The sequence below is a fragment of the Crocodylus siamensis genome, chromosome 4 (genome assembly GCF_052110815.1).
Source record: "Crocodylus siamensis isolate JL-2025a chromosome 4, ASM5211081v1, whole genome shotgun sequence".
NCBI classification, from domain to species: Eukaryota; Metazoa; Chordata; order Crocodylia; family Crocodylidae; genus Crocodylus; species Crocodylus siamensis.
In genome coordinates, this window is record NC_143398.1 from 216082295 (window position 1) to 216097693 (window position 15399).

Below are 15399 nucleotides of genomic sequence, written 5' to 3' on the forward strand. Positions count from 1 at the left end.
TGTGCATTGTATAAGGTGCCTGATCCCAGCATGCAGGGCCAGGCAGGGCAGCACTGGGTCCCAAGGCTCAATCCTGTTTTGGGGGGCCAAGTGGGGGTGGTGCCAGGCCCACAGGACCCAATCACAGTGTGTGTGGAGTGGGAAGAGGCAGCTGCAGTTCCCAGAACCAAATCCTGGTGCTAGGCAGCGCTAGGCCCCCAAGGACCCAAATCTGGCATGCAGGGGACAGAAGGAGATGGCATCAGGCCCCTAGAATCCTATCCCTGAGCACAGGAAGTAGAAGGAGGCAGTGCTGGGTTCCTGAGGCCCAATCCTAGTGTACAGGGCAGGGAGGGGAGAATGCCATGCCCCAGGGTCTGATGCAGCCTGCAGATGGGCTCTGTGTCATTCATTTGGCCCACAGTCTTCCAACTTATATTATAATTGGTGTCTTAATTGACAGCTGTGTTAAGCAACTACTAACTTAACTTTCTAGAAATTCTAAGCAGCTACAAGCAACTTAACCACTCTGTGGTTATTTCATACAGCTGTATGAATTTGGAAGGGATGATGCTCACCTCAAGTGCATTTCAGTCAAGGTGGCAGCCTCTTATTCAAAACCTCTAGGAACAATATGCATACCTGAGATGGCTGCTTTCATAGAGACCTGATATTTTTTCCTCATTTGAAATTAGGTAAGCAAGGCAGAAATAAAGGAGGAAGCAGGTTCAGTAAGATTCTAAGCGAAGCTGGGAACAGCAACTGTGCATGACCAGGGACAGAATATCCAATGCTAGCATTTGTCCCTGTATTCTGTTCTTTACCCTGTATCTCCTAAAAACATTACAGTGCTTCATAATACTGCTTGTAGAACAATGATATGCAAACCTTTTAACATCTACTAGTTTCCCAAAACTTTGATGTCCTTAAAAATTATTACTGGTAACTTCAAAAGATCACAGTAATTTATTTTTGTCAAATGTGACTGAAGATTAATGGATACAATCAGGAATAATTTGGTAAAAACTTATCAAACAGAGAAAAAGCAAAATTTGTTGTTAAGTGAAGCATCAAACATAATAAAAGAGCAAATTCCATGAATGAACAGTAACAATACACAATTCATTAACCAAACACTCATGATTATTTCGCACTTCAGAAAGCTACTGATATGATCAAAATAGGAAGTAAAATGATAAATATAGATAACCTGCAAGAATTCTTTGTACACTGAACATTACAAATACAATTTTTTCCAGAGGACCAACCTAACAAAGGCATAAACACCAATCTTTGATCTCACAGATTTACCAATTAACTTTATTGAACAGTAATTGTTACTTGAGTGGGATGGGCCCTCCTCCTGTTCCTCCCAGAGAGTCAAGACCAATTCATCTGCACCAAGTAGAAGGCAGTTTCCATCTTGGAGGAAAAGACTGAGTGGTTAGAAGCACAGGCATCCACACTGCATGCTATGGGGGAAAATGAAGACTCCTTCAATAGAAGCCATGAGAAGTTGGCATTGGACAGGCCAAAGGGAAAAGAGAAGTGGCAATATGTGACAACTAGAAGGAAGAAGAGGAACTGAAGAGGAAGAGCCTGAAATCATCAACTGCTTTCAAACACTCTGCAGTGGAACAGCTTGGGAAAAATACAGAAGTGCAGACATCAGCATGGGGGATCCAGAGGACCCAGAAGTCCAGAGAACAGGAAATGCATGGTCCCAGGAATGGGGCCTCTAAGACTAGTGCACTGAGAAGTAAGTGGTAGGTACCTCCCTTCTGCAGGGAACAGAAAAACCAATTTCTTGTTCAGTTTGGGGTCCTGGTAGTGTGCCTGGAATCTGAGCTCATCCATCCACCAGACCATTACCCTTCCCTGCTTCTCCACGTAAGCACCAACAATACTGCAAAGAATGAAACCGAGCAGAAAAGAGGAGACTATGAGACTCTTAGCAGGAAGATTAAGAAAACTGGGGCACAATGGAAGGTAAGGGCCCAGGCAGGGACCATCATATCATGGAAATAAAATTGTGGCTAAGATGGTGATGTCAACATGAAAACTTTGGATTCTTTAACAATGGGCAGATGTTCTGAGAAAAACATCTGCTATCAAGAGACAGGATCCATCTAACCAAAATGGGGGAAAAGCACCTTTAGGCATTGTGTGGCCAACCCACTAAGGAGGACTTTAAGGTCCACAGAGGATGGTGAATAAAACCATGCAACAACAGAGCAAACAATCCAGAGAAGAATGGACCAGAAGCAGCAGCTCAACTCTGAGAAAGGGCCAGAGAGCCACAGGAAAACAAGTAGGTCAGAAAGCAAACTGCATGCAGATGTGAAAGATATGGAAAACAAGCAAGAGGAGCTGGAAATCACAGTCTGTAAAATAAACTATGAATTGATTGGTATCATAGAGGCTTGTTAAGATGGCGCTTATGACTGGAAAGATCAATACTGGATGCATCTACCTGTTCATTAATGCACTGTAATTACAGTGCATTAAGTTAGTACTTGTAATAATGCACCGTACATTAGCACATTAGCACAGATAAATGCTTTTTCTGGGACGTTAATGTGTATTACACTAAATCTACTGTGCGTTAGCATGGTTTCTGACTGCCATGCTAATGCACAGTAGACTTGGTCTTCAGCATCTCTTGTAGATGTGCCCGCTGAGAGCTACACTCTATTTCAGAAAGACAGGACTGGGAGAAAATGTGTTGGTATTGCCTTGTATGTCAAAAATATATATACTTGTTCCTTGGTTCAGGAGAAAGAAAGTAGCATATCAGAATGCTAGAACAATGAGGCAATGGAATAGACTGCCTAGGGAAGTTGTGGACTGTCCATCATTGGAGATGTTCAAGAAGAGGTTGGATAAGCATTGGGCAGGGATGATCTAGGAATAGCTATGCCTATTGGATATGGATATTTCCCATGGGGTCAGGAAGGAATTTTACCCTGTGGTCAGACTGGTTTGCCTTCCTCTATAGCAGAGGGCAGAACCCTCTTCCTTAGATCTCTTAAGCATATTTTAACAATGCTTGCAATAGCAAGACATTGGTCGTTGTTGCCCCCTGCGTTACCTGTTGCAAATTAGGGTGCCATGCCCTGTGGTGTGACAGGGTCAACTATAATTTTAGTAATAAGATTTATATGAGATGTTTTGGATATGAATGATCTTGCTTGAAGCAGGGAGTTGGATTAGATAACCTCCAGAAGTCCTTTCCAGTTTTATCTCTCTATGATTCTATCCATAAAAAACACGAACATAACAAAATTCACCTTGGACTACTGATTGAAATGAATGTGTCATTCTACCAGAGATGTGTGCATTACTGCTGTACCTTCCTTACAGTTACACATTTTCAAGTTGAAACCTCTCCAAACTCTCATTGACTCTACACGTCCCGAATTTCACCCCTCACTTTCAAGACTTGTCTTTCTGACGCCATGTAGAACTTTACATTATGTGCAAGAATGGTAGAAAAGTGCATAGCACCAACGTTAACACTTGAACCAAACAAGCCAGAAAGCTCAAAATTAGAAATGCCAAAGCATGTCCAGACTGCTATGGCTGTCTTTTGAGACTTTGTCTTTTGCTTTAAAAGCACTGCATTAGCAGCATATATGAGAACGTACCATGGGTACTGCACTTCAGGAGGGATGTGGACAACATGAATAAGGTCCAGAGGAGGGCCACTCGCATGATCACGGGGCAGCAGGGCAGGCCCTATGAGGAAAGGCTAAGGGACCTGAACCTGTTCAGCCTCCACAAGAGAAGGCTGAGGGGGGGATCTAGTGGCCATTTACAAACTAGTCAAAGGGGACCAGCAGGCATCAGGGGAGTCCCTGTTCCCCCGAACACTATTAGGAGTGACAAGAAATAATGGTCACAAGCTGGCAGAGGGTAAATTCAGGCTAGATATCAGGAGGCGGTACTTCACTGTCAGGGGAGCTAGGAGCTGGAACCAACTTCCAAGCAAAGTGGTGCTGGCTCCTACCCTGGGGGTCTTTAAGAGGAGGCTTGATGAACACCTTGCTGAGGTTGTTTGACCCCAGTACTCTTTCCTGCCATGGCAGGGGGTTGGACTTGATGATCTGTTCAGGTCCCTGCCGACCCTACCAGTTATGAAACTATAGGACAATTATGCTAAACAAGGCAGTCTTCATCCAACAGAATTTGCTGTCAAAGTACATATTGTAGAAAAATAGTTTTGTCTCAATTTGTTTCTAAGCAATGCAATCAAGAGAAACTGGTGAATTTATAAATTATAACTCAGCTAAACTTGAGCAGAATGTAAGCATACAAACAAAATGTACCTCTCTAGTCTGATGGTTTTCTTCCAACCATGTTTAAAAGGCCTGATGTAGACAAGTGTTAGCATTTCATTAAAATGGTTACAAGAAGTCACCATGAGAAATATTAAGCAGTTATAATATTGGTGTGGCTGCCATATTCCCCTCTAACGAATGAGAGTTTGGTCTTTTGTGGTGGATCTTTCTAAGCACGTGGAATAGCATGACAGCCAGCAGTAAAGCCAAACCCACAAAAGCTAAAGTGAGGATCGGTGGGCACCTACGTTTTCGGTGAGTGCAATTCACAAAGCTCTCATGGGCAGGGCTGTAAAGCACATTGATTTTCAACAGGAGGTTTCCTAGTGTTGCATTTTGACACGTCCAGAATAGTTACCAGCTTAGCAAGACTACTTCTAAGTACACCCATCGATCCCAAATGTGCTTACATCCCCTGAGGGTCCCAATCCAGGAGGCACACTTAGAGCATGCCTAACTCTTCCAAACAGCATTTACATCTGTGCTTCTGCTGAGTATTTGATAATTTTTTACAAAACACAACTGGAGGACGAAGTGGTGATGGTCCTACTGCCAGCAGGCTTTTAAACCTACAAGTTAGAATACTTGCCAAGGAAGTGGGAGAACCTTGGCTCAATGCTCCTGACGGGAATCAATACCACAATCTCACCTCCCAGCAGAGGGCCATAAGCATCAGGCTACAGAGAAGGCTGAGGCTGGGAGGCTTGCTTACTCTCCCCCTAGTTCCTGCATTCCTTCTTTGCATAGTTAATTCTACTCCAGGAGCCAGATCATAGGCCCAGCAATGCTCAGCATCACCATCACCATATCTAGGTTCCAAGTATGGGCTGTATGACAGATGGGGGATGAGAGAAAGAATGAATACAATCAAAGAAAAATGAGAACTGAGCAGGAAAGATAAAGACAGTGAAATAACAGGTGAGAACAGTAATACAGTGCTTTGAGGTGGATGTGAATCTTAATATTAATATGGATTAAAGCTCTAATACTGGTCACACAAATCAACACAGAAACCAGAGCAGGGCAGCGCCTTAGAGAGAACTGGCTCAGAGGGGCACAAGCTTTGTAGGCTACTTCAAATGCTAATGATGCATCTAACAAAGTAGGCTGTCACCTACAAAGTTCTGTGCCGCTCTGAACCAGTTTAACCTCAAAGGTGCTGCCCTGCCCTGCCTTCTGCCTGACTTCAGACTAACATATCAAGCTACCTTTCTCTCTATCAACAGGGGGGTGTCCCCCCTCCGCCACCACCACTGAATTCAGTTGGAGCCTAAAGGAGAAAAATTAGAACAAATATTCAAAGAATGAAAGTGAAAGTAGTCACAAACAGAAAATCATGAAAAAAGGAAGAAAATGGCTACATTTTTATAACCTACCATAAGAAGATAAGTTAAGAGAAAGAAAATGGAGTAGTCATGACGGGAATTCCAGAAGTACTGTCTTTCTATTAGGGATGGCAGAATGATGGATAAAGACTTGGATAGCAAAGGAGAAAGTCACTAATGATTCAAGTTTAAGAGATGGGAGGCATATTGCTAGGGTAGACAAAAACAAAAGAAAACAGAGAGGGGGCAGGGGTACGAAAGAAAGTAAGTGAGATAAAGCACTTCTTTAAAAAAACAGTATCTAGCAAGTTCTATAAGCAATTTATCCAGGCATGCTATTACCTATACATTGTTAATCTCATTAGCCACATTTTCAGCAAAGCTCATCCTTACATCATTTTTTCCAGAACTTCCACAGGGTTCCATGAATGAACTTTTTCTACAATTCTACAATAAACGTTTCATCCATCCCTGCTAACACAATTTCCACGACTGTGGAAAAGAAACCAAGGCTTACGAGCACAGTGACACTTCTGTCACAGCAGATGCTTCTATTGGGAGGATTCCTTTGGGTGCTGACAGATGTGCAGCTCCCTGCTCTGACTCACGGTGCTGTACATGAAGTGTCAGGAGTTAGGCAATCCCTCGACACAACTGACACCTGCTGTTGGGTATCAAGCTCCACTTTGGAGCTGATCCAGGAGGAGCTGTCCATCTGCAGCCTCTCTCCCCTAGTACCCACTCCAGCTCTGGTACTTTCTGCAGGAAGGGAGGGGGGAAAAAGGAGGGGAGGTAGCTGTGGGCTGGGGTTTGTCCAACCTGAGTCGGAGGGGACACATGAGGATTGGAGCTCCCTGCAACTCCCTCCATCTGCGAGGGGAGCTCCAATCCATGTGCCATCCCCCAACCCACCTTCCAGCTCAGGCTGGGTACACCACACAGCCTGCAGCTGCCTTCCCCTCCTCCCTTGCTGCAGACAGCACTAGGGACAGGGCTGAGCTGCATCAGCCCAGCCCCAATCCCGAGAAGGAACAGAGAGACGTTAATGAAGTCTGACAGCTTTAAAGTGCCTTCATCTGAACCCTCATTACATGAGGGTTTATTTGTCATGTGGTCACGCACTTTTAAAGCACTCTGCATCCATGCACTTCTGTCAGCGCACAGCTGTAGGACTCTTTCAAGGGGTTGACTGCACGACAAATGTCACTTTTGTCAATGCCCTTTGAGAGAAGCTATGAGCTCTTACAAGAGATACAGAATTAACCACTGTAACGTCTTGAAGTGTGACATTTCACAATTCCTGAGACAATCACCATCCCAAAAATTCACTCTTAGAAGGTCCATTAACTAACAGCTAATTGATTCTGAGGCCTCTGCTGACTATTTCAGAGGAACGCTCAGCCTGCACAACTTCACTTTATCATCTTTCTGGAATCATTTTATCCTTAAACTTCCCAGATTTGACTGTATTCTATACTGTTAAAAAAGGTAATAGAAGGGCATCAATGGCAACAAGCAAACTACAGTGACATTCTGGTATATATGAATAAGCACACCACAACACAACACAGAAATTGAAGGGAATTTCAATAGAAACATAAAGTCAAAGTTTAGGTGCCTCTTAACTTTGACAAGTGTAACTAGTCTATTTGCTTGATCAGCTGATTGCTACGTGTTAATTTTTAGTTGTAGAGAGCACACCATGATTTTTTCTTTATCAAAATGTATCAATTCCAGTTCTGGAATTGGCGGTTAAAAATCAAAGGGTCACACTCAACCTGCAAAAAGCAAATAACTCCACTCACCACAAAGGAAGTCATTTCTCTTTAAATCAGTTCTAAACTATTTTGGTCCAATGTTTTAAACAATTAACCAACTGAAGTCTATGAAAATAGTATCAGAAGAGTAATATTTCCATCTACTTTAATTACACAACAAAAACGTAAACAGAAACATTTCAAAAGAAAAAATAGAAACGGACTTTGAAACCCATACAGTGCATTTGAATTCTACACAGAACTTCTCATTAAGGAAGAGAAAATAAATCAAAGACTTTCAAGCTGAATGCGGTCAGTAAATTTTAAACTAAAATGACTCAACTTAAAACCTGTGTTAAGATGAACAAGAAGTATTAAATATTTATAGTAGTTGCAGCTGTCTCATCCCTTTGTAGAATAAAATATTGTCATTTTAGAACAAAAGTAAGGTACACGCATTTAAATAATAAAAACCCCCACGTATATACACTCATGACCCCGTGGCTTACCTCTAGTAACAGCATCTAAAGCGCAGCCACACCCTGTTGCTCCTCCTCCTATAATTAGCACATCAAATTCACTTGTGTTTTGTAGAGCTAGTAGCTGATCTTCTCTTGCAGGAAGGTGATTGTTCATTGGAACATTTGCAGGTTCTGCTGCTTGAACATATACAAGGTTGCCCTACGAAGATGAAAAACAAAGAAAAAAGGAAAGAAATCAAATTAAAAAAACATAAGACTAGTAGATACCTTATAAAGCAGGTGTATTTTAGCTGAGAATAACTGAAAGACATGCATTTGAATATGCAGATTCATTTTTAAATCAAAAGGATAATAATGACTAACAAGCAAAAGAGTGAAAGGTTAGTGTACATTTGGCTCACACATCTATCACCAGGATAATAAATCATGTACAATATAAAAGTACACAGGGGAAAGTCATGAAGATTTTAAAATAAATATATACCCTATGCAGAATTCAAACTCTGTATCCCTGTACACTAGAATGCCATGAGAGCCTTCTAAGGGGGGCTAGGGAGTGCCAAGCAACATTAGCACTGTTAGGTGTGCAAACACTGACACAGGAGAGTCGCAAGATAAACCCAGAGATTTCAAATAGGAATCCATAGCACCAAAAACATTCACTAGGCACAAAAGTTACACAAAGCGGTATAAGTGATCAGAAACCAGTGCAAATCTGTAACACAACAGAAGTTCAGTGCACATAAACCACAATCAAAGTGGCCGAAACCGGTTTAAGATAACTCTGGATAAAGTATGACTTAGGTTACATCGATTTATTGAACTTCTGTCCCAAATCCCCTGCAGATTCAAGTTAACTCACAGTCCCCGAAGCATCCCAGGATGCTTTGCACCTCCCCTGCAGGGTGGACTGGATAGCTTTGACCTAAGCTGTCTGCTCCAGCAAAGCAGGGAGGCATGCTCTAGTGCAGGGGTGGGCAAAATACGGCCGGCGAGGCCTTTCTATCCGGCCCTCAAGGCCCCTAAAAAACATAGACAATTAATATTTCTCTGCCCTTGGTTCCTGTCAAAAATGACAGGAACCAACAGCAGTAGGACCCAGGGGGAAGCCCGGCAGGCTCCAACAACAGTGGGGCCCGCCCGGCCCCGCCCCCCCCCCCCCCCCCCCCCCCCCCCCCCCCCCCCCCCCGGGGCTTCTGGCCTGGGAGCAGGTGGCTGTCCTGAGCTGGAACCTCAGGTAAGTGGGGGGGAGGGGAAGTGGCTCCTTCCCCGTCCTGTAGCCAGCACCCAGTGCTGCAGCTGCTAACAGCCAGTGCAGGGCTGCCTGTGCCTGCTCTAGACACCCCTGCAAGCAGCTGCAGCACGGAGAGCTGGCCATGGGGCAGGGAAGGGGCCGCTTTTCCACACCGTGCGCTCAGCTTTTCCCTGGGCTCCTTCCCTGCGTGGAGAAAAGTGGCCCCTCACCCGCCCCACGGCCAGCGCTCCCTGCTGCAGGTGCTCGCAGCCTGCGCGGGGCTTTCCAGAGCAGGCATAGGCAGCCCCAGGCCAGCTGTGAGCGGCTGCATCATGGGGCACTGGGTGTGGGACAGGCATGATGGGGCTGTCCCAACCCCCACGCTCAGCACCACCTTGTAACCTGGCCCCACTGCCAGGCTGGCAGCAGGGGCAGGTTATAAGCTGGTGCTGAGCACAGGGAAGAGTGGCCCCTCACTCACTATCGCGCTGCAGCCACTTGCAGTTTGCTTGGGGCTACCTGTGCCTGCTCCAGACAGCCCCACGCGGGCTGCGAGCAGCTGCAGCAGGGAGCACCAGCCACGGGGTGGGCAAGGGGCTGTTTTTCCCTGCACTCAGCACCAGCTTCTTCCCTGCTGGCAAGCAGGGGGTCAAGGCTGTGAGCTGCCCGCCACCTGTACCGTGGGGTTGAGAGGTACAGGGTGAGAGTGGGCGGGGAAACAGTGAAAGCACTGGGCCCGCACTGGTGCCCTGGGGCCAGCACCAGCAGGGCCCAGAGCAGGGCGGCAGGGGTATAGGGTCCCAGCTGGCAGGGGCTCTATGAAGCCAGGCCAGCTCCCCACTCTTCCTGCTGGCGCAGCCCAGCCCAGCTCCACAGACCACTGTAGCCTGCGCCCCACTTTGGGCCCCACCAGTACTGGCCCTGGGACATTGGTCCCGAGATCTTGACCAGGGGGCGAGGCACCTGTCAAGGTGCAGGGCTACCGATGCAGCCCTGCACAGCCTGCCAAAACTGGATAAGAAGCCCTCTGCCCAAAATAATTGCTCGCCCTGCTCTAGTGCCTCTCCAGCCTCTGGCCTGGGCCATTGCAGGCATATGGCTGCATTTCTAAAATCAAAAGTGAACATCTGTTCACTTGCTTTTTGGTTAAGTCTACACAGCTTAGACTAACCTGTAAAGATTGAATCAAGTCAACCTCAGGCTTTTTGACTGTTTGTACTTAGCAATAGAGTCTAAACCTGTTGTTGCCTTTCTATGTCCTTTGCAATAGAAGAATTGCTGTATTATTTTTCTGTAGTCAAAACAAAGGGTAAAATGTAAGAGCTGGCATTTTCCAAAGGATGCTTCAAGTCTAATGAGAGGAGCCTTGAGTCTAAAAAAGTTGAGATCCACTGACATCAGCAACTCTTAGAGTCTTTGTAAACTACTTAGACACTAAAAGAATTGTAATTTTTACTGCTATCATGAAACATTAATATTGTAATATATTTGCATTCTTGTAATACTTGTTCAAGGCCATGGATTATACATGCATGGGTCCATACAGAAAGGAAAAATTAATACAGTTAAAAAACCTGAATGCAAAGTTTATAAAAGCTAACATTTGCTCTGCTGTTTTTATATAGAAAATATGCTATTTCTGTCTCTCTCTCTCTCCCCCCGCCCTTTTTTTTTTTTTTTTAAAAGCCTTAAAGGCAGATAGATTCGTGAGTCACAAAGTGGGCTAACATTCTATAATGCTTCATCCTGGTGGCACAGTACAGTGACACAAAAGTATTTAACTCATTTCTCTAAATGAGTTAGTTTAAAAAGAATAGAATTCCCTCTCTAACAGACGCACTTGCAACGAGGACCTGGCCAAAGCTCTCAGTTTAGTGATCCAAATGAAAAAGACATAGTTGCTTAGTAAATTAAGCACAAGAGCTTTGGCCAGGTCCTAAACCCTTTACTGGCAGGGTAAAAGGTTTGAACAGATTTCTGAAAGCTCTGGTAAGTATGGGAATCCTGAAATCCTACTACATAATCCACATTACGAGTGCCATCATTATGGGTTCTAATCCACCTATGCTAATTACTTTATGTACAGTGGGCTGTAGCCAGGTATCACAATTATTAAGATAGTTAATTAAAATGCAAAGCTGCAGAAGAATTTGTGCTTGCTCTACTGTCCACTCCAGCCCTGTCTTCCTCACACATTTTGTCATTCACCTTCACCTTTTAATGATGCACATAATTGGATACTGGACCACTTTCCAAACTATTGTTTGCAAGGTCTGAGGGGGCTAACAATCTTTTCCATAAACAGAATTAACAACTTGTTCTGAAGTAAGTGGATCTGCTAGACAAACTGCCTAATCAGAGTTTGGGCAAGTAATTACCAGTAGCACATCTGGGCACTTGAAGGTATAAGAGGATAGTTCTGTGGTTAACATACTTAACCGTGAGCTAGATCAGGTCTATTCTACTCCCAACTCTCAAACGGATCTAGGATCTGAAAATGTTGACTGCAAATGACTTGTTCACAAAAAGTATCCATTACTTTTGAGTGCCTAAACTAAAGAGTGCTTTTCAGAGGTGCTAAGTATCTGCAATCAACATATTTGTGAAAGATCAGATAATTGAGGCTGCGTGCAGACATGAACAAATGGCGTTTTACTTTAAACTTGGCACGCTCCCGCACCAAGGCCAGCACATGCCCAGAAGAGGCAGCACATTAGTTCAACTCGGTTTTGCAGCATCTGTATAGATCAGGCATTTTAGAGGAGCTTTTTGGCACTTTTATCTAATAGCTGATTGAGTCAGCCATTAGATAAAAGCACCAAAAAAGCCCTGCTGAAGTGCCTAATCTATGCAGACACAGCAGAGCCAAGCCCAAATAACAAGCTGCTTCTGGTAAAGCATGGGATTTTTTTCCTTTTTACATCTGCAAGCAGCCCAAGGGTGCATCTACACTGCAGTCATTCTGCTTGATCACTTTTTATCTCAGTAAAATAGCCTTGGTTCAACCAGTGTGGGTACTTGAGCTAACTTACAGAAAGGGCAGCGCAGGCAACTCTACCCTGAAGTTTAGATGTACCCTCAGTATCAAGTTAAGTACCTAAATTCATGGCTACTTATAAAAATGCTGGTCCCTACAGTGCCTCCATTTCATCATGTAACATCAAAATGCTACTTCCTTTCCTCATGTAGGTGTTGCAGTGCAAAAGACGCACACAACGATAAGTCACTTGCAGATTTAGAGAAGTTTTGTGCTATGTCTCTAAAAGGTGCAGCACAGGACTTACAGCTTAGGGGAAAGACAGCAAAGTTTTCAACTATTTTACCCACTACACGCTATGACTTTCAATGAGGTCTTCTTTAAGCAGCCTTCCAGCCATCTTCCAGAGTCCCTTCTCTGAAGAAATCTTCCCCAGCTGCTTTTAAGTCTCTTTACATTACTCCTGACCCATCTACCCAATGCTGGCACAGAGTGTTGTGTGCCTATGCACAGTTAAGTTAAAAAAATTCTGGACAATTTTCTAAGTTTTAAAAAAGAAAACCTACTTTACTACATACTGAATCAAGTCCTTTAAATAACAAGAGGACAACATAAACTATTCTGCAGGCTTTACAAGAGGAGGGAAAAGTCTATGCAGTAGTGCTTATTTCTTTACCAAATGAAGCGTTAGAATGCAGACAGGAATAACTTCTGCTGATTCAGTGCCGAAGAACACACAAAGGACTTCTGGGAAATTTACTCCTATCTTTAGCTGCACATGCTGAACCTGATACTTCATTAAACTTCTATTCATATGAATGATCATCTAGTGAAGTGATGGCAAACAACCGGTAAAGCATATACACATTGCAGCAGCATAAAGGGAATCAGTCCACTAAAACAGGACATAATCTCCTTTCATGTTCAATATCTACATACGACTTTAAGACTCTGATGAGTATGTGAGCCTACGCAAGAACCCTTTACCCCATATACTTCTTAGAGGTGCAAAGCCAACATTATACCACCTGTTCTGCCTCTTCTGCCTTGAGAACAAATCCGGGGCCCAGAGAATGGTCATTAGAAGAGAATTCCAGGGACTTTAAACATAAAACAGCCCTATAACTGTTCTAACTTATACTGAGGGCATGTTTGGCTTCTGTCAACCGAAAAAATAGGGAAGACATAAGGTTTATAAATACTTTTCATCTCCCTATCCCTGGCCTTAGTTCATCACTTGCCATCACTGAATATCAAGAACATATCAGTAATTCCCCCAATATGGCTATAAACACAAGCAAGGGGCATGAATGGTCAAAAGCCACATGCTTCAGATAGTCATTGCCTTGTGTTGCGAACCAAGTAAGGTAAATCAAAGTAGGTGCAGCAAAAAATTAAATGGACTAAGGTGAAGAAGAGGGAAACTTAGGCTGAGCATCAGAAGAGTTCCCACAACATTTTATGTATATTTTTTACATGGGAAATGGTTGAGCTCCTAAAACCACTGCCCAACATACTGAATTAAACAGACAGTACAAAATTTTTTACAATGGAGTGCAGTCTAGCTGATCAAATATACCCAGAGAGTGGTGGTAGATGGGTCATTTTTGGCCTGGAGGGATGTGGGCAGTGGGGTTCTGCAGGGCTCGGTCCTTGGGCCCACACCGTTCAACATCTTCATCAGCGACTTGGACAAGGGGGTAAAAAGCACCCTGTTCAAATTTGCCAATGACACTAAGATGTGGGGGGATACGGGCATGCTAGAAGAGAGGAATAGGCTACAATCGGACCTAGACAGGTTACAAGGGTGGGCAGATGAGAATAGGATGGGATTCAACACTGACAAGTGCAAAGTGATGCGCCTAGGGAGGAACAACCGACACCATACCTACAGGCTGGGGAACTCCCTTCTCATCAGTACAGAAGCAGAAAAGGATCTTGGAGTCATCATTGATGGCAAGATGAACATGAGCCAGCAGTGTTGGGATGTAGTCAGGAAGGCCAACCACACCTTGTCATGCATCCACAGGAGGTGATACTCCCCCTCTATGCGACACTGGTCAGGCCACAGCTGGAGTACTGCGTCCAGTTCTGGGTGCCACACTTCAGGAGGCAGCACGGAAGGGCTTATGAGGGGAGGCTACGGTACCTGAACCTGTTCAGCCTCCACAAGAGAAAGCTAAGTGGCCAGTTACAAACTAGTCAGGGGGGACCAGCAGGCATTGGGGGAGTCACTGTTCCCCCGAGCACTGCCAGGAGTGACCAGGAATAACGTCACAAACTGGTAGAGAGTAGATTTAGGTTAGATATCAGGAGGCGCTACTTCACAGTCAGGGTGGCTAGGATCTGGAACCAACTTCCAAGAGAAGTGGTGCTGGCTCCTACCCTCGGGGTCTTTAAGAGGAGGCTAGATGTACACCTTGCTGGGGTCGTTTGACCCCAGTACTCTTTCCTGCCATGGCAGGGGGTCAGACTAGATGATCTACTCGGGTCCCTTCTGACCCTAGAAACTATGTAACTATGAAATGCATCTTTACCCTCTCTAACAATACCCTCTTTCCCTACCAACCCAGATAAACTGTGCATGGCTGTCAGTTAGTGGCTTGTCCATCCCTTCTCACTTGCTGAGTTGTGCTGCATCTATCTCTCCTCAGTGATCTCTAAATTATAAAACTATAAAACAAGATAATTTCACCATTTAGACTAGGTCAGCAACATCCAAACATGCATCCACAAAATGTCCTGAAATGACTAATCAGGACTGTAAATGAACTGCCTAGCAGGGAAATGTGAAGCAGTATAGCCACATCTGCACAGTTCTTCCCATGTAGGAGCCCAAGGCAGCATGACATGCTCTGAAGCACAGTAACCCTCAAAACAGATAAGGCCTCAAAACAGGGTTTCCCTAAAAAACCATGAGAAAAAACAAAAGATTTGTTTTTGGTGTTCTAAAGGACAATTAAGATACACCAATATTCTCAACTGTTAAACTTCTACAATATCCCTTTAATAAGCAAATCATAGTTTGCCCTTTGGTTCCCTGTGACAGACCCCTCTGGCTAAATGGCAAAACAACAACAGGCTTTGTTTTACATCCGAGGTAAACTAATGACTAGCTTAGCTAGACACAGATACCAAATTTTCAACTCCTGTGAGCTATATATAGCTTCCACTGAAAAGGACTGAATTGTTCTTTTCCTGGCATGTAAGCCAGTAAAAAAATTGCATTGTTTTTAATACAGTTGTACACATTTGTCACCACTTATGCAGCAGAAAACAAAACCTAATAATTACTGTCCATTTCT

General features: G+C 44.2%; 1 protein-coding gene across 6 annotated transcripts in view; it reads right to left on the reverse strand.

The window, feature by feature from the left end:
* GPD2 (glycerol-3-phosphate dehydrogenase 2) overlaps positions 1–15399 on the reverse strand; it is a 288808-nt gene that overhangs the window by 237009 nt on the left and 36400 nt on the right. For all 6 annotated transcript variants that reach the window (XR_016442086.1, XR_016442088.1, XR_016442087.1 and 3 more), the window contains one exon: positions 7911–8082. Coding sequence is in view for 3 of the 6 variants with exons in the window: in XM_090045692.1 (XP_089901818.1) it covers positions 7911–8082 (172 nt within the window). In the remaining 3 variants the exon portion in view is untranslated. The remainder of the gene's footprint in view (positions 1–7910; positions 8083–15399) is intronic.